The 25,526-nt window shown below is 35.1% G+C and overlaps 1 protein-coding gene across 2 annotated transcripts in view; it reads right to left on the bottom strand.

Moving 5' to 3' along the window:
• The window catches only part of NIPBL (NIPBL cohesin loading factor), a 199,048-nt gene that overhangs the window by 28,374 nt on the left and 145,148 nt on the right, over positions 1-25,526 (bottom strand). For both annotated transcript variants that reach the window (XM_039250518.1, XM_039250519.1), the window contains exons 21-32: positions 25,376-25,514; positions 23,798-23,880; positions 23,091-23,223; positions 22,159-22,302; positions 19,063-19,152; positions 17,412-17,626; positions 17,206-17,308; positions 16,491-16,589; positions 16,240-16,386; positions 13,524-13,658; positions 12,352-12,450; positions 11,015-11,068 (exon numbers count right to left, since the gene is read on the bottom strand). In XM_039250518.1, coding sequence (XP_039106449.1) covers positions 11,015-11,068; positions 12,352-12,450; positions 13,524-13,658; positions 16,240-16,386; positions 16,491-16,589; positions 17,206-17,308; positions 17,412-17,626; positions 19,063-19,152; positions 22,159-22,302; positions 23,091-23,223; positions 23,798-23,880; positions 25,376-25,514 — 1,441 coding nt within the window. The remainder of the gene's footprint in view (positions 1-11,014; positions 11,069-12,351; positions 12,451-13,523; positions 13,659-16,239; positions 16,387-16,490; positions 16,590-17,205; positions 17,309-17,411; positions 17,627-19,062; positions 19,153-22,158; positions 22,303-23,090; positions 23,224-23,797; positions 23,881-25,375; positions 25,515-25,526) is intronic.

The raw sequence follows: 25,526 nt of genomic DNA, 5'->3' as shown, positions 1-25,526 counted from the left end.
ACAACTCAAACTCCTCTCAGGATACAGACCATTAAAAAAAAAAATTAACAGGAGTGCCTAAGTGGCTCAGTTGGTTATGTGTCTGACTCTTGATCTCAGCTCAGGTCTTGATCTCAGGATTGTGAGTTCAAGCCCTGTGCTGGGCTCCACGCTAGTTGTGAAGCCTACTTAATAAAAGAAAAAAAGATACAGAACAGTGACGTACATCTTTAGCTTATATCAGAATCATCTGGAGAGACCATTAAAATACAGAATGATGGGCCTGCCTTAGAGTTACTGAGGTAAAGCCTTAGAACTCATATTTCTAACAAGTTGCAGGTAATTTCAGTAACTTTTAGAACCACTGACATAGACAATTACCATTATCCCTGAAAGTTCCCTCATGGTGAGGCACCTGGGTGGCTCAGTCAGTGAGGCGCACAACTTCGGCTCAGGTCATGATCTCACAGTTCATGGGATGGAGCCCCATGTCAGCCTCTATGCTGACAGTGTGGAGCCTAGAGCCTGCTTTGCTGTGTCTCCCCCTTTTCCTCTCTGTCTCTGTCTCAAAAATAAAATAAAACAAAAAAAAAAGGAAGTCCCCTCATGTTACTTCCCAGCCAATCCCTGAACACCAGCAATCACACTTTTTTTTCAGATACAGATTAATTTTGTCTCTCCTAGAACTTCACATGGATGGAATCGGAATATGTACTCTTCTGTGTAAGGCTTCCTTCACTCTGCATAATGTTTTTATTATGCTTAAGCTATATGTATCAACAGTTTGTTTCTTTACAATGTGAATACTATTAAATTGTGTGGCTATATCATTATTTTTAACTGTTCATGAGTTGATGGAGACAGAGACAGTATTTGATAATTAACAGAAATGAAGCTGCTCTTAAACACTTTACTTAGAAACTCCTCAGCTAAATATCCAATTTCATGCCCGAAGTTCTACTTTTCACAAAACACTAGAACAAAAACTCAGCTCAGCCAAGTTCTTTGCCCCTTTTTAACAAAGACTGCCTTTTCTGTTGTCCAATAGCAAGTTCCTCATTTCTACCTGAGACCTCATCAGAATGGCCTTTACTGTCCGTATTTCTACCAACATTCTGTACATGTATGTATTCTCTAAGAAGACAAAAGCTTTCCCTACAGCTTCTTTTCCCTCTGAGCCCTCATCAGAACTGCCTTTAACTGTCTCTTCATAGCAGTATCACCTTTTTCTAGTAATGCCTCAAAACTTTGCTAGTCTCTACTGATTACCCAATTACAAAGCCACTTTCACATTATTTGTTTCAGCAGCATCTTACTTTTTGGTACCAATTTCTGTCTTAGCTTGGGGCTGCTATAACAAATACCACAGACTAGGTTACTTAAACAGTAATTTATTTCTCAGAGTTTTGGAATCAAGGTGCCCACATCTTCTGGTGAAGATCCTCTAGCCTGCAGATGGCTGTCTTCTTGTTATGTCCTCATATGGCAGAGAGCAGAGAGATCATCTCTCTTGTGTCTTCTAGAAGGGTTACTACTCTGATTCATGATGGCTCCACCCTCATGACCTAATTATCTCCCAAAAGCTCTGCTTCCTAACATCACACTAGGGATTAAGCTTCAACATACAAATTTTGGAGACACACAAACATTCAGTCCATAGGATTCTCTGAAGAATCCTCTTGAGGAAGGAGTCCCATGCTCTATGGAAAATATACTGTTAATCTTTTCCCCAACTTCCCCCAAAGGACCCATGGTCCTTTATCAGGTTAACTGTACACTGGAGAAAAGGAAATTATCAGAACTTTTAGGGAATATTAGATGCTGGTTCTGAACTAATTCCAGGAGACCCTAAAGATCACTGTTGCTCAGAGTGAGGGGTGGGTGTTTGGAGGTCAGCTGGTCAATGGAGGTATAACTCTGGTCTGTTTCAGAGTGAGTCCAGTGGGTCCCCAAACCCATCCTATGATTATTTCCCAGTACCAAAACAAAAAATTGGAATATACTCAGCAGTTGACAGAATCCCTACATTGGTTCTTTGATCTGTGTAGTGAGGGCTATTATGGTGGGAAAGGCCAAGCACAAACCATGAAACCAGGAAAATAGTAAGTAAAAATAATATATTATATTAGGGACTATTGAGATTAGTGCTATCATCAAAGACTTGAAGGATGCAAGGATGGTAATTCCCACCATATTCTCATTCAACTCGCTCATTTGGCCTGTGCAGTAGACAGATGGATCTTGGGGAATGACACATGGATTGGCATAAGCTTAACAGGTAGTAATTCCAACTGCAGCTGCTGTACCAGATAAGGTATCATTACTTGAGCAAATTAATACATTCCTTGGTTACCTGGTACCTTCAGGCAGATGTTTTTTTTTCTCCACCCCCATCAAAGGTCCACCAGAAGCACTTTGCTATCAGCAGGCAAGGCCAGCAATGCACTGTACTACACTGCTCTACCTCAGGCGTATATTAACTCTCTAGTCCTATCTTATAATTTAGTTTTCAGGATCTTGATTATCTTTCCCTTTAATAAGATTATCACCGTGGTTCATTACATTGATATTATGCTGATTGTACTTAGTGAGCAAAAAATAGCAACCACTCTATACTTATTGATTAAGACTTGTATGTGTCAGAGGGTAGGTAAATAAATCCAACAAAAATTCAGGGGTCTTCTATTTCAGTGAAATTGCTAGGGTCCTAGTGGTATGGGGTATGTTGAAATATCCCTTCTAAAGTGAAGGGTAAGTTGTTGCATCTGGCCTCTTCTATATATAACCAAAAAAAGAGGCACAATGGCTAGTGGGCTTTGGATTTTGGAGGCAACAAATTCCTCATTTGGGTGTATTACTCTGGCTCATTTATGGAGTGACCCGAGATGCAGCCTGTGCTGAGAGGTGCCCAGAACAGAAGAAGGCTGTGCAAGAGATCTAGGCTACTACGCAAGCTGCTCTGCAGCATGGGTCAGATGATCCAGTAGATCCAATGGTGCCTGAAGTATCAGTGGCAGGCAGGGATACTGTTTGAAGTCTCTGGCGGGACCCCATAGGTGGACTGTATGCAGTACAAGCCTTTAGGATTTTGGGGCAAAGCCTTGTCACCCTCCATGGATAACTACTCTCTTTTTAAAAAAGAGCTTTTGGCCTTGACTGGGACTTAGTAGATACTGAGTACTTAGCCATAAGCCACCAAATTACCATGTGATTTGAGATGCCCATCATGAACTGGGTGTTACCTTACTCACCAAGATATAAAGTTGGATATGAACAACAGAAGCATTAAACAGAAGTGGTATATATGTGACTGAATGAGAGCAGACCTATAGGGTATAAGTAAGCTACATGAAGAAGCAGCCCAAATGTCTACGGTTCCCATTTCTGTTATACTGCCTTTCTCTCTTCTAGCCTGTACCTATGGCCTCATAAATAGTTCCCTAAGATCTATTCACAGAGGAAGAGAAGACTTAGGCCTGGTTTATAAATGGGTCTGAACGATATGCAGGACCACCCCAAAGTGGACATTTCTTTTTTTTTTTAATGTTTATTTATTTTTGAAGGAGAGAGAGACAGAGGATGAGCAGGGGAGGGGCAGAGAGAGAGAGAGACACAGAATTGGAAGCAGGCTCCAGGCTCCAAGCTGTCAGCACAGAGTCCAATGTGGGGCTCAAACTCACGAACCACAAGATCATGACCTAAGCCCAAACTGGTTGCTTAAGACTGAGCCACCCAGGCACCCCCAAAGTGGACATTTCATAGCACTATCGCCCCTGTCTGGGACATTCTTGAAGGACAGTGGTGAAGGGAAATTCCCCCAATGAACAGAACTATATGCAGTGCACCTGGCTGTTCACTTTGCTTGGAAGAAGGAATGACCAGATCTGTGATTATATATTGGTTCGTGGGCTATGGCTAATGGTTTGGCTGGATGACTAGAAAGTGGCAAGGAAATTTAGAAAAGAGGCATGTGGATAGACATCTCTGAATGCATAAAAAATATAAGGTTATTCGTGTCCCAGACGAATGTTCATCAAAGAAAGGATGAGCTCAGAAGAGGAGGATTTAAATAATCAAGTGGACTGGAAGACTCATTCTGTAGGTACCTTCTCTGAGGACAGTAGGTATAGATAGAGCCTCTCTCTCCAACTACTCTTGTATTGCTCAGTGGGCTCATGAACAAACTGTCCATGGTGGCAGGGATGGAGGTTATATATAGATTCAGGAACATAGACTTCTCTTCGTGGAGGCCAATGTGTCTGGCTATGGCCACTGCTGACTGCCAGTCTGTCAGCGGTAGAGACCAACACCAAATCCCTGATGTGGAACCATTCCCTGGATGAACAGCCAGTTACTTTGTGAGCAGGCTGATTACACAGGATGATTTCCATAAGGGAAGGAGCAGCATTTTGTTCTTACTGTAACAGATACTTACCCTGGATACAGATTTGCCTTCCCTCATGTAGTGCTTCTGCCAAAACTACCACTTGTAGCTTCACAGAATGCCTTATCCACTCTCATGGTATTCTACACAGCATTACTTTTAATCAGTGAAGGAGCTCACTTGACAGAACATGGAATGGCCCTTTGAAGACTCAGGGATAGCACCAGATAGGTGGTAATATCTTGCATGGCTGAGGCAAGATTCTATAGGAGGTTCTATGTGCTCTGAATCAGCATGCAATATATGGTGCTATTTAGCCCATAACCAGGATTCACAGTCTAGGAATTTTCAAGTGGTGGAAATAGAATCTCTAGTGACCCACCATCAAAATTTTTGCTTCTGGTAACTTTATGCTTTGCTGACCTATAGGTCTGAGCTCCAGAAGGGGCTTGCACCAGGAAACACAACAATGATCCCAATTGGACTGGAAGTTAGGATTGCCACCCAACTACTTTCAGCTTCTCATGCCTCTGAATCAACAGGCAAAGAAAGGATTAGGGCATTGTCTGGAGTGACTGACTGATCCTGACTACCAAGATGAGACTGGACTACTACTCTTCAATGGAGTTAAGGAAGAGTCTATCTGGAATACAGGAGACCCCTTGGGACAACTCTTAGAATTACCATCTTTTGTGATTAAAGTCAATGGAAAACTATAACAAGCCAATTCAGGCAGGACTGTTAGTGGTACAGACCCTGCATGAATGAAGGTATGGGTCACCTCACCATGAATGAAGGGCACGTAAGGTGCTTGTTAAAGGCAAAGGAATAGAGAGGAGGCAGTAGAAGAAGGCAGCTAAGACCACATTACAAGGTACAGAAATGAGGATTTTTTTTTTAAATGTTTTATTTATTTCTAGGAGAGAGAGAGAGAGACAGCATGAGCAGGGGAGGGTCAGAGAGAGAGGGAGTCACAGACTCTGAAACAGGCTCCAGGCTCTGAGCTGGCAGTCAGCACAGAGCCCGACACGGGGCTCGAACCCACGAACCGCGAGATCATGACCTAAGTGAAAGTCGAACGCTTAACCGACTAAGCCACCCAGGCGCCCCCAGAAATGAGGATTTTAATTGTCATAAGTATTTCCTACTTATTTTGTTATGAATACAATTGTGTGTGTGTGTGTGTGTGTGTCCAGAGAGAAGAGAGGAAAAAAGAAATGGAGAAAAAGCAAATAATGTGCCCCCTCCCCCCGTCTTTTGGCAGCCCCCAGCCTGACACCATGGCTCCCTCCCACTGCTTACTTTTTTCCCCTCTTATTCCCTATCATATGACATAAAATGTATGGACTTCATATCATAGTATTTAAGTGGTGTTAATCATAGTATTCAAGTTACTGGATATCAATGAGAAGAGTAAACATCACTCAAGGACTTTACTTTTTCTTCTGGGAAAGAGAATGCATTTTCAGTTGTATGCAGCATAGCTATATCAAGTTAGATGGAACTAGGATCTTGTTATTGTTTTTTGGAAATAAAGTATGGTTTAAAGAGATATATACAGGTACCATGTTGATGAAGTGGATTTGTGATGGTTAATTTTATGTGTCTACTTGACTAGGTCAAGGGATGCCTGATTACTTGGTTAAGCATTACTTCCGGGTTAAAAAAATTGAGTACTGGTAAAGGTGTTTGTACATGAGATTCACATCTGAATTCATCAACTCAGTAAAGCAGATCACTCTCTCCAACATGGGTGGTCATCACACAATCTGTTGAGGGTCTGAATAGAACAAAAGGTAGACAAAGGAGGAAGCCAACTGTTTCTCTGACTACCTGAGTTGGACTATCAGTCTCCTCTTGCACTCAAACTAGGATTTACACCATCAGCTACCCTGGTTCAGGCCTTCAGACACAATCTACTACACCAGGGGCTGTTCTAAGCCTCCAGCTTGCAGACAGCCTCCATAACCGAATCAGCCAATTTCTTAGAGTAAGTCCATTTCTCTCTCCTCCTCTCAGTATCCTACTGGTTCTCTGGAGAACACAATACATATCCCTTCCATGTCAATTCCCTCCCCCTGCAATGACTCCTCTGAGTTTTTCCAATTCAGATTAGTTTTAGCCTCACTCTCCTAGAACTTCATATAAATGTAATTAGAATATGACACTTCTGTGTAAGTCTTCATTATTCTGTGTAATGTTTTTATTATTCATCTAAGTTGCTGTATGTTTCAGTAGTCTGTTCCTTGATGCTGTGGACTACTATTAAATTATATGAATATATTACTTTTCCTAATCATCCACTGGTTGTTAAAGTATTTACTGTAAACTTTAAGGAGATCTCATTTTAGATTACACAGGCCAGGAATGTATGAAACATGGGCTATTCTAGGTTTTTCATTGCCTGTATTTTCTTATAAACTACAAAAAGACGACTGAGTGGCACTAGAAAATCAATTCAGTTTCAGTGTACCCTGTCACAGTGGTTTAAACTAACTGGACTACTTTTTAGAGAAAAAAATACATATAAGGACTTTCATGATAGAAATTTTTCTTTTACATACTATTGAAAAACGACAAAAAACTATGAATTCATTAAAAGTTATAAAGGCAATGAATCTGCATATATTTAAAGTGTGTGTATATATAGCATACTAACAAAATTTAGTTGGTGGATAGTTTGGTGCATGTCTGACTTTGAAGGTGTTTCATACAGTACTCTAAGTCCCTAAAAAAAAAAATCCATGAATTGGGAATCACTGACCTATAAGAAACTCACTCAACACAAAAATAATAAAAATGAGAAACAGCAGAAACTAAAGAGAATGGAATGTGTAAATGAGCTAATGTAGAAATAGTTAAGTATGCTAATTCTTTTTTTAAAAAACGTTTATTTATTTTGAGAGAGAGCCAGAGAGAGAGTCCCAAGCAGGCTGTATGGTGCCAGTGCAGAGCCTGATGTGCGGCCAATCCCATGAACAGTGAGATCATGACCTGAGCAAAAATCAAGAGTCAGATGCTGAACAGAATGAGCCACCCAGGTGTCCTAGTGCTAACTATCCCTTAAAAAAAAAAATTGGGGGGCAGATGCAGTGCTTCTGTGGCTCAGTCAGTTAAACATCCGCCTTTGGCTCAGTCTTGATCTCATGGTTCATGGGCTTGAGCCCTGTGTTGGGCTCTGTGCTGATAGCTCGGAGCCTGGAACCTGCTTCGGATTCTGCGTCTCTCTTTCTTTGTCCCTCCCCTGCTTGCACACATTCTGTCTCTCTCTCTCTCTTTCTCAAAAATAATAACCATTTAAAAAGTAAAACAAATTAAAAAAAAAATTTTAACTCTAACCACAACATGGGGCTCAGACTCACGACCCTGAGATCAAGAGATGCATGCTCTACCAACTGAGCCAGCCAGGCGTCCCCATGTGTGCTAATTATTCCTGAATTTCTAGTAGTCCATTCTCTACATCCTTCTTAGCCTCTCAAAATTTATGCATATATGTTGTTACAATTGTTAAGAGTGGTTATATCTCTGTTAACATGTATCCATAATAAATATTTTTTTAGCTTTATTTCTTTCATTAAACAAAATTCTGCTAGTCTAATGACTACCACAAAGTCACAGTGTTGTTGGTAAGCTTAACTTGTCAGAAACTAAAATAAGAAGTTAAATAATAGGGAGAAAGGATTAGAGGACTGAAAGGACAACTAGCTAAAGAGGACTAGAAAGTAAAGATATAAAAACATAAAACTTACTGCTACAAGATTATAAATCTAGTCATATCCCTTCTGCTTCCAACTTGCCAATAATACATACGAATATTATCTTAGATCCTTTTATGGAATAATAAATAATGACATTTCCGATAGCTACAATTCATTCTTACTCATTTATTTTAATTATTAAATAAAAAATGTGGTTGTAGAGTCTTCTAGCAATTATTACGTCCCCTTTGGAACAGCTGACATAACTATAACTAAGATGGTCACAAGGCTCTGTAATATAGAGCTAATTATTTGATTTACAAGGGAAATGATGGCAAATATATTATGTAAAATTATGAAATAAAAGATGATTTATGGTAGATGATTTATGAAGAGAGCCTAAGATATTATAGATTGAAGAACATAAGCAAATACCATGAAGATGTTTAAAAAAGCATCTTAAAAGCTTTTTAAAAGCAGCATATTACTGCACACCATCAGATGGCTAAAGTTAAAAATACTGACAAAACCAAGTATTGGTGAGAAATGTAGAGCAAATGGAACATTGCTGGTAGAAATGCAAAATGGTTCAGCTGTTTTGGAAAGAGTCTGGCAGTTTCTCACTCACCACATGATCCAGCAATCACACTTAAGAATTTACCCAAGAAAAACGAAAATGCACATCCACACAAGAACTTGGCACACAAATATCCCTAGCAATATTATTCAGAATAGTCCATACTGGGAACACAAAAGTCCATAAACTTGAGAATTCAGAAAGAAATTATGATACATCCATATTATTCATACTAGCCAGCAATAACAATTAATATTAATATACCAGCAACATTCTGTTAATTAAAAGAAAACAAAAAAAAAAAACTATATGCTGCATGATTCCACGGATATGAAATTCAACAAAAGGCATTAACTGCAGCGACAAAAAGTAGACCAGTGGTTTCCTACGTCCAAGGGAAGAGGACCACGTACAAAGAGGCACAAAGAAGCTTTTAAGGGTGATATTCTATATATATCTTGAAAAAAACAACTTTGGTTGACTATTAAAAACATGATTAGTTTTATTACTAAAAATACTGTGAAACATACAGAAATGAACAAAAACAAATAGACTTAACTAGACAACAGATTGTTGATATAACAGAAAAAATTTATTTCAAGATAGATTTATTTTTTAAAGTATTTTTTTAATGTTTATTTTTTAATTTTAAGAGTGAGAACACAAGTGGGGGATGGGCAGAGAGAGAGAGAGAGAATCCCAAGCAGGCTCCGCATTGCCAGCATGGAGCCTGACCCCACAACTACAAGATCATGACCTCACCCAAATTCAATAGTTGAATGCATAACTGACTGAGCCTTCCAGGCACCACATGATAGACTTTTAATAATATATTTTTAGTGAGCTATATATAAAAGTAAATGCAAAGAAGTCAAACTGTATCTAAAAATGTTACTGTTAATATTAGTAGGGCAAAGCAAATAAGAAGTTATGTTCCTTTCCTTTGGAACTAAGATTTTTGGCTTAAAGGAAAGAATAAAATCAAAGAAGGAGACTTTCATAATCTTAAATTTGAATAAAAAATCAATATAAATTCTTGATTAATTTTTGCCTTTATAAAAAATACATATTTTCTAGCTCTATCTTCTGAAAAAGGCTCAAAGCTATGAAAACCCATTAGCAAAGAACATCCATGGCACCCAGATTCTTCTACCCAAAGGGATTAGGGCTCTTTGGAAAAATGGCTGATTTCAGGTTTGGGACAGAAAATATACAAGTCAAGTCTAGGGCACCTTGTAGAGGCAAAAAGTAATCAGGCAAAGAGTAACAAGGTTATCTCAAGAGGATACAAGACTAACTTGGAGGGACTACCGCTAGGCAAAGATGGGACAATCTAAACTTCAAAAAGAATTATGATTATAATAAATTAAAATACAAAGGTATACAAATCTATTCATTCATACTAATATTAAGAAATGAACAGACTCATTGTAGTAAGTGCGCCAGGTTGACAATACCTAAACTGAAAGATCACTGAAAATGGGATAACTAAATATTATGTGCTTCCTCATATGATGCTGTAATATTCACATCGTCTATGAAGTATTCTTGTCCCCTGCTCCCCAAATTGAACTTCAATATCATTAAGGTTCTAGGTCTAATGAAGAGTTTACAGAAAAAAATGGTGAGTACAGGAACAACTTAAACATTAAAAGGAAAAGATCTATGAAGTCTAGAATGTAGGATATTCTATAGGAAAACACATTTCTATCTCTATAGGAAAAGAGGCAGTGAGGGGTCGACTATCATAAATTAAGGGATATAAGAGCTTTATCAACCAAAGCAACTGCAAACTAACTATATAAATACATTTTTGAGACGATTAGGGAAATATGAACATTGAATGGCATTAGATGTTGGGGGGATAACGTATTAATATTTATTTTGATATAGATGATAATGATATTCTCATTTTTTTAAAATAATTTCTGTTAGAGACAGACACTAAAATGTTTATGGTGAAATGATATAAAGTATGAGATTTGCTTCAAAAGTATTACAGCCAGAAAATAATAAAAAAACGAAAGGAGAAGGATTAGAGATAAAATAAGACTAGGGAAATGCTAACAATTCTTGAAGCTGGGTGATGGGTACTTCGATCTATTTAAAAATTTCTGAAATAAAAAAAAATTCAGGAAGCAAAACATTCCCATTTATGAAATTTTTCAAGAACACTAACTGTGGTTTAATTCTGCACTATTAGAGGAAATTCTACACATTTTATAACAAGTCAAATAATGTAAATATATATTCAATGCAATCTGTAAATCTATTTCTAAATCTCATGTCTATCATATAGATTAACAGGATAAGAAAAGAACTGCCCTTCTATTAAATTTCATGTTATCTGTTATCAGGAGTCAAAATAACACTCACGTTTTGAAGGAGTTGCTCAAACCAGTCATATCCAGTATCTCTGCATGCTGCAACCTAAGTAGGAAAATATGGTGAAACTATCAACATTAGAAATTTACTTAAAAGTCTGAAAAACAAAAAAATTTTGCCAAGATTTAGCCTGAGGTATATAAATGTCTCATTCTTCTCAATTTAAAAAATTATTTTTAAAGTAAACTATTCTTTTAGTAAGCCAATGATTTATCAATATTAAATAATTTTGTTCTAAAAATAGAATATATTCAAGACATTAGTTTAATGAATTCAAACTAAATATGGTATTACATGGAAAGTGGGTTGGGGGATGAGGAGTGAAATAGGTGACGGGGATTAAGGAGGGCAGTTTTGTGATGAGCACCAGGTATTGTATGGAAGTGTTGAATCACTATATTTACAACTGAAACTAATATTACACGTATGTTAACTAACCAGGATTTAAATATAAACTTACAATTACGGTACTACATTTTGAATCGCAATTTGTATTGGTCAGAAAAATGTGTAAGGTTTAAAACAACACAAATAGAAATGTGTGCTTATTATTTTCCTCCTAGATAACAGATATAAAGATATGAGTGAAAGAGAGATGAACCTGTGATTGATAATAGATAATTTATGTTCAAAACATTAAAAGTATTCTGGGCCAAAAATATTTATTGCTCATGTGTATAATTAAACATAATGAAACTAATCTTAATCCATGTTTCCTGAAAAAGTACTGGCTCATTTTAGGTTGCTATCCCTGGGCTATTGTTACCTATTCATCTACTTTGCTTCCCCTGTCTGTTTTCAATCACTGGAGGAATCTGGAGAATTTCAGTATCATTGCTTAAGCCAATGAATGTTAAAGAGTAGGGCTATGCAGAAATACCAATCTCATTTTCCTTGCCTCCGCTGAGTTGAGTATCTCCAGAAAGTAAGGGAAGTACAATTGACCCTTGAATAATGCAGAGGTTAGGGATCAGCACATAACTCTGATTCTCCCAAAACTTAACTTTTAATAGCCTATTGATGACCAGAAACCTTACCAATAACATAGTTGATTAACACATATGTTAAATGTATTTCAGACTATATTCTTATAGTAAACTAGAGAAAAAATGTTATTTAAAAACCATAAAAGAAAATACATTTACGATACTATACTGTATTTATTGAAAAAAACCCATGTATAAATGGATCTGTGTAGTTCAAGGGTCAACTGTAGTATTAATGTCAAGATTAACAAATATCTAATCATTGTCTCTCTCTGTGTAAGAGGGGGGAGGCCTCAACTAGGTTTGCACCCACAGGGACCACACACTTGTTCAAGTCCTTACCACATCAGTGATGTTTAAAATTTTCCTCGTCATTGCTTCTTTGTCATTGTGTGGAGTTGGAGTAAACCACAGTTTTTGGAATGTTTCATTTACTAATTTCTAGAAAAAAGAAAATTTCAAACTACACAACTACACCAAACATGGCAAAATTCTCAATCCCAAATTCTCATTAAAATCCAAATAAAGTTGGGCACCTGGCTGGCTCTGTTGGTAGAGCATGCGGCCCATGATCTCTGGTCAGGAGTTTGAGCCCAACACTGGACAAAGAGCTTACTTAAAAAAAATAAAATAAAAAGCCCAAAACAAAGCTATAAATAACGAATCAAAACACAAATTACCAGAACATTTTGGCACGAATTCCTCAATTTTTGAAAACAATCATCAATTTTTCAAAACATAATCTTTTTCAATGGGTAAAAATTTTAAATAGGTGATATCTGCATAGTACACAGTTTATTTTTTAATATTTATTTATTTAATTTTTGAAAGAGAGAGAAGGAGAGCATGAGCAGGGGAGGGGCAGAGAGAGCGGAAGATACAGAACTGAAGTGGCATCGAGGCTTCACACTGTCAGCACAGACCCCAATGCGGGGCTTGAACTCACAAAATATGAGATCATGACCTGAGCCGAAGTTGGATACTTAATGACTGAGCCACCTCCCACAAATGTTTTTGATCAAACTAAAAAAGGTTTTTGCTACTTTTTTGGGGTGGGGGGTGGGGGGAGGGAGAAGCTGCTAAAAAACTCCAAAACAAACAAACAAAAAAATGCCGGGCCAATCATATACATATAAATTCACTAATGAACTCAGGTTTAACTTGCAACAAAGTATTTAACTTAGAAAACCAAGTACATACCATTTGAAAAATAAAATAACTTTAATTTGATAATAAACTTGCTGCATATAATGTAATTACTACAATCACATTAAATATAATTGAATTGGATGAGAGAGATCAGATTTTATTAATATAAAATCTTGAAACAAAAATGTATGAAAGTATGTCATTTTTGAATTGATAATCTAAAAATACTGATTTGCTTGTAAAGGTTTTGCATACAGTTACATGTACTTTACATATATTTTACAAAATTTAGCTACAATAAACATTTAAATTATTTAAAACATTAAGGATAAATGAATTTTAAAATAGTTATCATTTCATCTTACCTTAATGCCCTCTTCATCATTGACTCTGCGAATCATTTTTACACACATTTCTGTAATTTTTGGAAATGTTGGTTGCTCAATACAGATGTCTCTTAGAATCTTTATTACCCTTTTTCTGACACTGATACCAGTATCCTAAGAACAGAAAAGTATTTTTAAATATCAGAAAACTCAAGATGCTCAGGTGTATGAAATGTGCTAAAATGAAATCAAAAAATAAATACCAACAGGCAGTATATTGAATATTTATTAACATGATAAAGATGGTCTATATATTTCCTCTTTATATTCTTTCTTATTAACGTTACAATAAATATGGGTTACTATACTGTTTTGCTTTTATATGATATCCAACACATTAAAAAATATTGAGTAACACAGAACATGACACTAGAATATAAACTTGAAAAATTAAATGGGATAACAAATATAAAGCTTTTAGAATAGTGAACAGTGCCTGGCACTTAAACAGCATATGAAGTATTCTTAACAAAAATGTTAAACTTAAATGTAATCAAACAACTGCCACTATGAGGAAATTAACAAGACTGACTTGGTCTTTTTTTAAAAAAGCTTTATTTTAAGAGAGAGAAAAGAGCACATGTAAGTGGGTAAGGGGCAGAGAGAGAGAGAGGAACCCAAGCAGGCTGCGCATTGTCAGTAAAAAGCCCAACAAGGGGCTTGATCCCACAAATCATGAGATCATGACCTGAGCTGAAATCTAGAGCCAAATGCTCACCTGACTAAGCCACCTAGGCACCCCTGACTTGGTCTTTTTAAATGTAATGGGGGACGTTTATAAAGCAGAGTACTCTAAAGGAAAACTAGAAATCTCCCCTCACCCCAATTGTTGGGACAATTGGAGAATCAAATGTCAACTGGTTTTTAGAGGATATTCAGGGAGTGTTAGTTTGGTTGGGTGAGATAATTTTTTTATAAGGACAGGACTTTTTGGAGAGGCTAGCTGAAGTATCCATGGAAGAGGCAGCAAAACATTTGTGATTTAATTAAACTAATTTAGCAAAAAATATAGATGAAATATGGTGTTAGAGACATGAGTATTCATTGCACTATCACTCTTCACAAATTTTCATAATTAAAGATTTTTAGAAATGAATAAAAAGCACTGGACATTTAATGTGCAAAAGTATTTCCATTATATAGTCTGACAATCATGAAACTATTTTAAGATATATTGCTTGAGTAGATGCTATTAATTTGAGAATCCTATTGATTTTGCCTTTCATTCTTGAAAAGGCTAAGGCACTAATACGCAAACATTTATTCTTTGTTTCAACGAAGATTTTATGCTAGTTGAAGCTGTAATTATCTTTAACTCTTTAGATTTAAATATTTAAATATTCTGACACTAGACTAAAGGTGATAAACTCCTGTCACTGTAGGAATGCCTAATCTTGTGCCTAATGCATTTCTTTTGAGTTACAAAAGTCAACATGCTTGCAGTGGCTGATGTGATTCCACTGATATTTTGTAATACCAATGTTTCCTGTTTCCTTTCATTTTCTAGGGAAAAGCTTCAGAACCAGAGATTACATGACATACAAGAAAGGAGTATCTTAAAACAGTATTTTTTTAGTTTGTTCTTAAGACTCAAATGGCTTTCTGGTTTAATATGCACATATCTAAATCTTGCCATAATTCAGCTTTAAGGAAACGTGCAGATACACACAAAGAATCCCAAAATATTGTCAGATACCAAAATTCTGCACTTAGTTCTCAATGAAATAATTCTTCCTATTTATATACATCCATATAAATTTAAATTTATTCTAGGTTCCTATCCAAAATATTTATGCCATTGTAGTTCCTATCATTTACTCATTGTAAACTTGAATCATTAAAACGCAGTAGTAACTGAAAAAAGGAGTCCAATTTTCAACAATGACTTGTTTTATAATATTGAGCAGTCCTCCTCTTGAAAGATGTCCTTCAGGGCACCTGGGTGGCTCACCTGGTTAGGTGTTCACCTTTGACTCAGGTCATGATCTCACAGTTTGTTGGGTTCGAGCCTCATGTTGGGCTCTATGCAGACAGCTCAGAACCTGGATCCTGCCTCAGATTATGTGTCTCTCTTTCTTCTCTGCCCCTCCCTGACTCGTGTTCTTGTCTCTCTCTCTCAAAAAATTTAAAAAAAAATAAAAAAAAATAAAAAAAAGAAAAAAGAAACATGTCCTGCTTTAGTTCTTTCTTTGGGCGTGTGGCTGAGCTAGGCTTGAAATCTGTGCCCCCTTCCCCTGTTGGCACTGTCCAATCATTAGGATCCTTAGTTTAGCTCAGGTAGGGTAGGAATGGAGGATCTTTTTTCTCCTTTCTAAATCTGGGGGACTAGAGATTAGAACCTGCCCAATGTTCTGGGCTGTCCAGCCACCACTTTCTGGATCTGATTCTTGGCACCAGGAGTACCTATCGGCTTTCCCCTGTCTTCCAACCCACTGTATCAGCACTACAGACTTAAAACTTTAGCTTTTAATTTTCAATTTGATTTAAACTGTCTTTAGGGGGTGTCTGTAAAATAAATATGGAAAGGTTTTCTAGGGCAGTGGGGGGAACATGTCCTCCTTTAAAAGTTGCTATAGTATAGAGACTAGGCAATATAAATATGTAACTGATATTTTTCCAGCTTAATAATTAAATGTGAAATAAGAAAGGCAAAATTATATTTATGAATCATAATAAAAATGACCAAACAACATACCAAAATTCTTTCAATCAGCATATCATAATACTGCTCAGCAAGCTGAGGTCGACAAAGAACAAATCGACCTAATAATTCTACTGCTGCTTCTCGAACACTAGTGGAGTTATCCATTAATCGTCCATGAACTCCTCGCTGCATATCAAGCTAAAGGAAAATAAAGAAAATATAAATTATACTACTAAGTAGAGCTAATATTTTAACCTGAATGCAATATTCAAATGAGAACAATCATTTGTGCTCTTCTTTACCCTTGCTAGAATACTGGGGTCTACAGCAACAACCTCAGATAAACACTTCATGGCTTTTGTTCGAACGGCAATTGCATTTTCACCAAGAACTCGAAGGATCTGCCAAGCAAACGTAAGTATTTTCATAAATTTTAGAACACATAACATTTAACAAAATATAGCATGAAAATATGCAAAAGAAATGAAAAATAAATATTGGGTTTACCTTCCTTTAATTTTTATATGAGTAGAAGACATTATCTTATTGATCCAAAGTTTTAACTTGAAGGTCAGTACAGTAACTCAGGCATTCTATACTGTAGGGCCTTTTCATTATCCTGGCATTCTCAATTAAACCTGTTCTTTTATCGCTAGACTTCACGTGCAAGAACGTGTAGCTCCACTAAAACCTTGCTATGAGTACCTAATTCAGGATATTTAGTATTATTTAGGTAATAATTTGGTAACTGAATAATTTATTTTTATAACATCAACCAGTCATCAGATATATTTATCTGGTATATTTACACATATATCCATTTAGCTATAAAACATGAATCAATACGTAAAAGGGATGTAAAAAAAAGACATCTTAACAAATATGGGACAGAGAAACAAATGCTACTCTTATGATCTTTTAAAGTGAATAGACATCATACACTACATACACTATTCCATAAATATCCATAATTAGAAAAATCAGTATCATTGTACAAGGAATTCTGGTCTAGTTTACCTGTGTCAAATAAATATCAAAGCTCTGGGCAAACGGCCTCATAGAGGCCAAGTATCGAACAATCAAACAAGCATCATCATAGTCCACAGTATCAGAGTTCATCCTACAACAAAAAGTCATTAAATTATAATTTATTTATTTTGCAAAATAGATAGATATCAAAGAGACAATTAAAAAAGTAAAGATGCTTTTTCTCTGGATCTTACTTTAATGTGCTGAACTGAGAAGGTGTGGTTTTGATAATGCTTCTAAGAAACTTTTTCCGGTTTTCAGCTCGATGCATGATTTGACCAGTTGTCTCAACTTCCTTCGCATGATGTGCTCCTTCAGATGATTCTTCATCTTTTTGTGATTTCATTGCTTTTTCTGTTTCCAGAGTTGTGTCACGGAACCACTGGGCTATATAAAATTTACGAGAAAACTGAAAAGAAAATAGATAAGACCTGAAGTTGGTGAAATTAAAAGAATTTTTAAATGAAACTTCTAACCCACTGATAAATTGCTTACTATCAGGAATAAATATCAGGTGTACGTTAAAGCAACTTCCAGCAGATAAAAACAGATTTTAAGAAAGCTAGAAGAAAATAGCTGGGGAGAGGGAGTCTCAAGAGAGACTCTTGAATGCTGAGAACAAACTGAGGGCTGATAGGGGTAGGGGATAAGGGAAGGGGGGGGTGATGGGCATGGAGGAGGGCATTTGGGATGAGCACTGGGAGTTATATGGAAACCAACTTGACAATTATTAAAAAAAAAAGAAAGCTAGAAGATTTGAATATCTGAATGACAGAAAACTTATTTTACTTTGTCTTGATACTTGTATTAATGATGTCAAAAGATTAATTTGATAAATACAGCTGTATTAAATCTAGAATACTAATATCAATTACTTAACAAAGGAAAGCATCACACTTAGGTCACTAAAATTGGACAGATGACAGCTCAACTGGAAAAGTTGAAAACAATAGGATAAAATGCCAAAGGTAGAAGACTCCAATTACTTTCAAAATACCACCTTACTTCAAGAAATACACAGCCAATTATTACTGAAATATTTTAATATGGAGGTACACCTATTATCTGTTTCTTTTAATGCAGACTAAAAGCCTGCAGCAGTTGACTGAATAGCTTAGTTACCTCCAACCTCTTTAGACTGCATATCCCATTAGTAAAAATAAAAATTAAAAAGTACACTGGGGTGCCTGGGTGGCTCACTCAGTTGAGCGCCTGACTCTTGATTTTGGCTCAGGTCATGATCTTGCAGTTTGTGGGATCAAGTCCAATATTGGAGTCTGCACTGACAGTGCAGAGCCTGCTAGGGATTCTCTCTCTCCCTTTCTCTGCCCCTCTTCCACTCTCTTTCTCTCAAAATAAATAAATAAACTTAAAGCAAAGTGTCCTAATACATGCAGTGTTTTCTAATACAGTTTATAAGTCTTATATATGAGCCTATTATACTACTAATTTTGATATACAATTTACATAAAAATAGAATTAAGGATTATACTTAAGAAATATACACATAAAATTCTAATACTTTTTTTTATATGCTCATAGATCATCTCAAGCACCACCTGGGCCATGTCCACTCTGAAGAGCAATGACCTAGGTCAGTCTCAAAAATAACTTACAAAAAGATTTCTCCTTGTCACACCATTTTAGTATAATACATATCTGTACCAGAATTCCATGTAAGACAAATCAATCTGTAACCACTCTCTTTAATTTACATTATCAACTATCCCTTTGTTTTAAAAATCAGTATTCCAAACAACCTTCCTCTTATGACACTTCCCAATTTTCTTTCAGATCCTTTGAATTTGATGTGTTAACTCCAAAAAAGGGAGAAAAGATTGTTACCACTAGTGAAGGATCAGTCTCAGTGTTTTCATCCAGGTAATCAAGCAATGCTTTTTGTAGCTGTTGTATTTCATCTTCTCCTCCTGAAACCTACAAAATAAACAAGTAAGAACAAAAATGATATTACTAGTGTATTTTAATAATTTATCTAGTTGTAAATACAAATCTAGGGAAAAACTGATAAATGATAAAAAATAAAAATATAAGTATAGCAACTAAAAGGAAAAAGAAGAACTCAATTTCATAAAAAACATTTGACTGATAGCTGAGATGGGCCCGTATTTTTATGAATTACAGTCACCTTTCTTTGAAGAATGACACATAGGTAGGAGACATAAAAATTAACAGAATAATGTGGTTTTTTTGTTTTTTTTTGGTTTTTTTTAAATGTTTTATTTATTTCTAGGAGAGAGAGAGAGAGACAGCGTGAGCAGGGGAGGGTCAGAGAGAGAGGGAGTCACAGACTGAAGCAGGCTCCAGGCTCTGAGCTGGCAGTCAGCACAGAGCCCGACGCGGGGCTCGAACCCACGAACCGCGAGATCATGACCTAAGCGAAAGTCGGACGCCCAACCGACTAAGCCACCCAGGCGCCCCAACAGAATAATGTGTTAAGTATTCAGAGACAGGAAGGTCCTATACACTGGTTTTCTGTTTGGAAACAAAGAGGCAATTCCAAATTTTTAATTTAAAAATGGAAACTTTTATTTATTTTACTATGTGCTACAGGTTTCTTTGGGATATTTTAAAACATTCTAGAAGAGAAATACTTGTATTTATAATACAAAAATCGTACTTTATTTCATGTAGGATATTAGATATACAGTAATATGTGAGCTGTTCACTTATCTAGGAACAGAAGAGTACTGAAACTTTAGGTCCTGTCAAGAACAATATGCAGTCAGAAATTAACTGAGCTGACATTCGTGTTTATAGCTTATACTCTAGCTTTATCACATGAAATGCCAGTATAGTTTAGAATATCTCTAAACAGAGGCACATGGGTGGCTCAGCTGGTTAAGCGTCTGACTTCAGTCAGGTCATGATCTCATGTTTTTTGAGTTTGAGCACCGCATCGAGCTCTGTGCTGACAGCTCAGAGCCTGGAGCCTGCTTCAGATTCTGTTTCCCTCTCTCTCTGCCTCATGTTCTGTCTGTCTGTCTCTCTTGCTCTCAAAAAATGAATAAAGATTTAAAAAAAAGTTTTAGTATATCTCTAATAGAAAACAAAGATTTTAATAACCCACGTTCTCAGAGTGTGGTGAAATGGGTACATGGAGAAATTCATCATAGCACTGTAAACTTCCAAGAGCAATGTGGATGTATGTCAAGAACCGTAAGAATACTTACAAATGACCCCTGCCCTCAAGTTTTACAGTGTACAATCTACACAGTCATATGTAACAAATAAGTCATAGGTCCACTCTAAGGCACCTGGCACCTAGATCTTTGTTTCTAAATTACCATTCTCCAATAAAAAGAACCTGTAGTATTTGGTGAAACGGTAGATTCCAGGGCTGAGGCAAGGAAAGTAAGAGAGGATTGAGGATTTTGAAACATCTAGCTGTGCCACAAAGTAAGAAAGTTCTCAAAGAAAGATGGGGACATATCAGAAAGATACAAAAGCCAACTAAAAGGGGCTCTCACAGGTTACTTCTAGGACAATTAGAACATTAAAATAATGATGGCAATAAATTATAACCTAGGAAATAGAATAGGATGGCAGTGTTATATTAAATGGTAGTATTACATTAATGGTAACTTCTTGCTTCTGATAACTGTAGTGTGGGTACTTAAGCAAGAGTTCTTTTTTTTTTTTTAATGTTTTTATTTATTTTTGAGACAGAGAGAGACAAAGTGTGAGCAGTGGAGGGGCAGAGAGAGAAGGAGACACAGAATCTGAAGCAGACTCCAGGCTCTGAGCTGTCAGCACAGAGCCTGACATGGGGCTCGAACCCACAAACTGCAAGATCATGACCTGAGCTGAAGTCAGACACTCAACTGACTGAGCCACCCAGGTGCCCCTAAGCAAGAGTTCTTGTTTGTGGAAAATATACACTAAGCAGTGGTTTTCAAACTTCAGCATTCATTAGAACCACCTGGATGGTCTATCAAAAAATAATGCTGGGGCCCACCCCCAGAATTTATGATTCAGTAAAAGAGTCCTAAGAATTTGCTTTTCTAGCAAGGTCCTAGGTGATGTTGATATTAGTGCTTCTTGTCTAGAGAATCATACTTTGAAATTCAAGGGTATTGGGGGCATTAATTCTGCTCAAATAGTTAAAAAAAAATGAAACACATACAGGTAAGCATGTATATTTTGAAAAAGAAATGTTACATAAAGATAAAGCAGTGTTACATATTGTCAACAATTAAGAAATTTGGGTGAAAGGTTTGTGGGAACTCTTTGTCCTATTCCTAGAATTTTTCTATAAGTTTAAAATTATTTCAAAATACAAAATATAATAAAAAATATTAGAGGCGTTTCTAATGGCCAGCATGAATATGGTTACGAATGTTAAAAAAAGAATATAAAGAAAATGAAAACAGTTGTGTATGGTAAGATTAGAAATCATCTACCAATTTCCTTAAGTAACTTTTAGTATTATTACCACCTCACCCACACTTAAAAAAGTGAAGCAATAAAATACTTTTTTTTTTCTGCCAAACATGAAAACTATCTAATATAATAAAATGAAGTCTTCTTCCTCACTCTTCTCCAATATAAAAAGATACACAAAATTCAAAGGTAGAAAACAATTTGATTGGGGAGTGCTAAAACAACATCTTAGTAAACTAAAGATTTAATTAAAACTTAGTTAAATCAAATAGAAAACAGCATCATACATTCATAAAAGCAGTTCACAGATATAAATTAGACTAAGGATTTATATAAATCACTTAAAACTTCCTATTAGACACGACAATACACTTTAAGGTATAAATAACTTTCTCTGTGGGGCTTTTGAAAAATCAACTTTTAGAAATGCATGATCTTATTTTGAATCTATAAAATGATATGTAACACTAATATAAGAATACCTAAAGAAAGTACTTAACTAATATTTATCTCCATAATTTAAATCCTTTATCTCAATACCTGTTTTAAAATTCGTTCTATTGACCCTTGATCCATTTTGCTTGTAACGGCATCTTTCCTTAATCGTGCAGCAACAGTTCCAAGATAATCAAGAGATGCCACTCTTAAAGCCATCTCTGTTGACTTGTTACTGAACTGATGAACCTAAATATCAAAATAATCTTTATTTAATCAGTTTATGACATTTTAATAGCAATTTATCATATAAATTCCAAATCTATGCTGTATTATTTGAAATTTAAGTATTTTTTCCTGTGATATTGTCCCAAAAGTGGTTACTTTCTGAACATTTTCATTTAAAAAAATATAGATTAAACCTCTTTAAGAACATAGTCATATTTTCAAAATGTAGCCTCAACTCTTTTATTTGTATGTTTTCCAGTTCACAGACTGTAAGGTCCCAAAAGCTTTGTAATGATTTGTATTGCACAGGTCTAAATATAATTTTAAAAAAAAGAGAAATCACAATATTCTTTGCATTTTCCTATCGTATTACATGAGAACTAGAAAGTGTCATGTTTTAGAAATATTCTTAATGATAACAAAGAATTCACATTAATTAGTTTCATGCTTTGAAATGAATTAACTACAATAACTTATGACTGAGTATTGAGATGCTTTTAACTAACAATATACTTCCAACTCCCTCCACCCCTGCAGAAAGTTTTTAAAGTACTGTTATCTTATGTAATGAAAAAGTTTTTAAAGTACTGTTATCTTATGTAATGAAATAAAAGCACTAAAAGTCACAAGATTTCCAAGTTTTCTACCAAATATTGACAATATTGTGTACAGTTATGCACATGCAAAAATAAAGATGCAATGGTCATATTTCCTTACACATTTTTAAAGAATTCATCATCTGTGAATCAGTACATCCTCATTATGTTGTCTTCTAGTAATCTAATAATCTTTAAATGCTATACTCTTACCAACAGTCTCCCTAACAAACTAAGGAGTAGTTCAGCAGCTGGCCATTCAGGCTTATTGACTGTTGAAAGTAGATCTTGAACAAAGTTTTCAAATAGTGGTCTGTAATCTTCTTCACCTTGCTTACTACCACATCTGTTCAAAGATAAATAATGAAAAAGCTATGAATTTAGGTGACTTGCCCATCAATATGATTGAAATTTTGTTAACTAAGCTTTCTCTTCCCCATATCTAATAATAATATATATGAAAGTACATTAAATATAAATAACATGGCTTAAAATGAATCTATGTCAAATTTCATTCTTCCCCCTACTATAGGTAATTCATTTATTGACTATTATAAACATAACTTTCCAGCAAGTATACATTTTTTAAAATAACTACTCTTTTTCTCTATGAAGGTCAAATAAATCTTTCTCCACAAACTTTCCTATCAATTAGAATGCCCCAAAATTTACTGAAAAAAAAAAAATTACAGAGTTTCAACCTGGTACTTTAATTTGTGGAGTCAGGCATATAAGTAAGTTCACAAGATTTTAGATTTTTTATATTTCAACTGTCTCATTTTAAAACATTAGGAATTCAAGGACCAAGGTGACATATTCAAAATTCAGGTTATGGCAGGAAACTGGATTAACGTTTATATAAAATAAATGAATTATTTCCTATGTTGGGGAAATAAAAATCAAATGTTAACTTTGCTCACTTTTTAAGGAAGATGGAAAGGAAGTTTTGGGCTGTTCTCATGGCTGTTTCATAAGAGTTGGTAATGACAACATCTTGGTCAACCTGGATTGAGAAAAATGAATTTATATAGACATAAGAAACAACAACAACAAAAAAAGGTTAGTTCAGTTGCTATTGCCATGTTATTACTGAATAGGGGTGATAAATTTAAATACTAAGAAGCTTAGGCTATTCTTTTATATATAAAGACAGAAGCTACCATTAGTAAACACATTTAAATACTTTATAAAAACAACTGAATAAAAATATTGAGTTCATTTTAACTTATTAAAATGTGAAAGACTAACAAATGTGGTTAATAAATGTAGTTATTAATAATTTCTTATGATCTGGGTCAGAAGAAGAAACTGATTGAAAATACAAAAAGAATTTAGAAAAACATTCCAAGCTCAAAGTTTATGAAATGCTAAAATAGAATACAAAAGAAAATTCAATTCCTTTATTAGAAATTTAAAGAAAAGGATATAAACAGTCTGTTCAAAGTTTTGGTAATCCAACAATGAATAAATACGTGAAGAAGCTCAAGAGTTACCAGGAAAATGAATAATAAAATATGGTATCATTTCAGACTGATTAGAATAGGTAAAATCTAAAAGAAAGAAAACTAAAATACTACTTTGTTGAACAAACTGACAAGTTAAGAATGCATGTACACTATTTAATATTCTACTTCTAAGTATACCTAGAGAAACTCTTGTTTTAAGTTGTGATACAATTATATATGTTTAAGTAAAAGGAATCGGGTATTAGTTATTATGTATTAATAACAATGTTGGCTGAAAAAATTAGCTATGTCATTTCTGTAAATTAAAAAATTCTATATTAAATTTATGCAGATAAATAAATAAAAATAGAAGGAGATAAACATTCTCATGACATCCGTTACCAAAAATAAAGAAGGAAAGACTAGGGAGAAAAAAATCAGATTGGGACAGTGACCTCAACTTTTGTGATCTGCAATTTTCACTTTTTCATTTACTTAATTATCTATTATTATATTAATACACAAAATTCTGAAAATAACAGAATAGAGAAACAAAATCATTTCTCATTTGATTTTTTTTATAATACTGTAAGAACATGGAAAAATTATAAGCACTAATAGTTAAAAGCTACAAAAACAAAAGCAAATCTTTGCTATGATTACTCAACAGTGAGGGTGTTCATTAATTCTGCATGAAAGTTAATTATATTACAATCATATGTATGGATTAGTATAGATAGTTATAATATTCACTTGCACATCCACTATCTCACTTGAACTTAGAAGATGATATGAAAGGCTTGTTAGGTATTATCATACTCATTTTACAACTGAGGAAACAAACTCATATTAAAATGATCTATATGTTTTGTGACTAGAAGATAAAATCGTCAGTAACAGGACTGAAGTTTCCCAAAAACTGAATCCTGTACTCTACCAGGATCCTAAAGACCAGTCTTAAAAGCCCTAATTAAGAACTTCAGTTTTAGAAGAATGGCAGAGAATTTAGGTGCTTCTTCCTATAAAAGTACGGAGTTATAAAAGATTCCTTACTTTTTTATTTGAATCCTCTTCTGAATTAGAGTCCTTCTCTGATGATGGTAAATGTACAACACACTGAATTAGTTGCAAAACCAGTGCTGTAACCATCTGAATATACATAGGCTCTCCATCCATATCACTACTATTTAACCTTTAATGAAGA

The sequence above is a fragment of the Hyaena hyaena genome, unplaced genomic scaffold (assembly GCF_003009895.1).
Source record: "Hyaena hyaena isolate Hyena2069 unplaced genomic scaffold, ASM300989v1 scaffold_372, whole genome shotgun sequence".
In the NCBI taxonomy this organism is placed as follows: Eukaryota; Metazoa; Chordata; class Mammalia; order Carnivora; family Hyaenidae; genus Hyaena; species Hyaena hyaena.
Note: the sequence above shows the minus strand (reverse complement) of the source record. Positions and strands in the feature narration are given on the sequence as shown.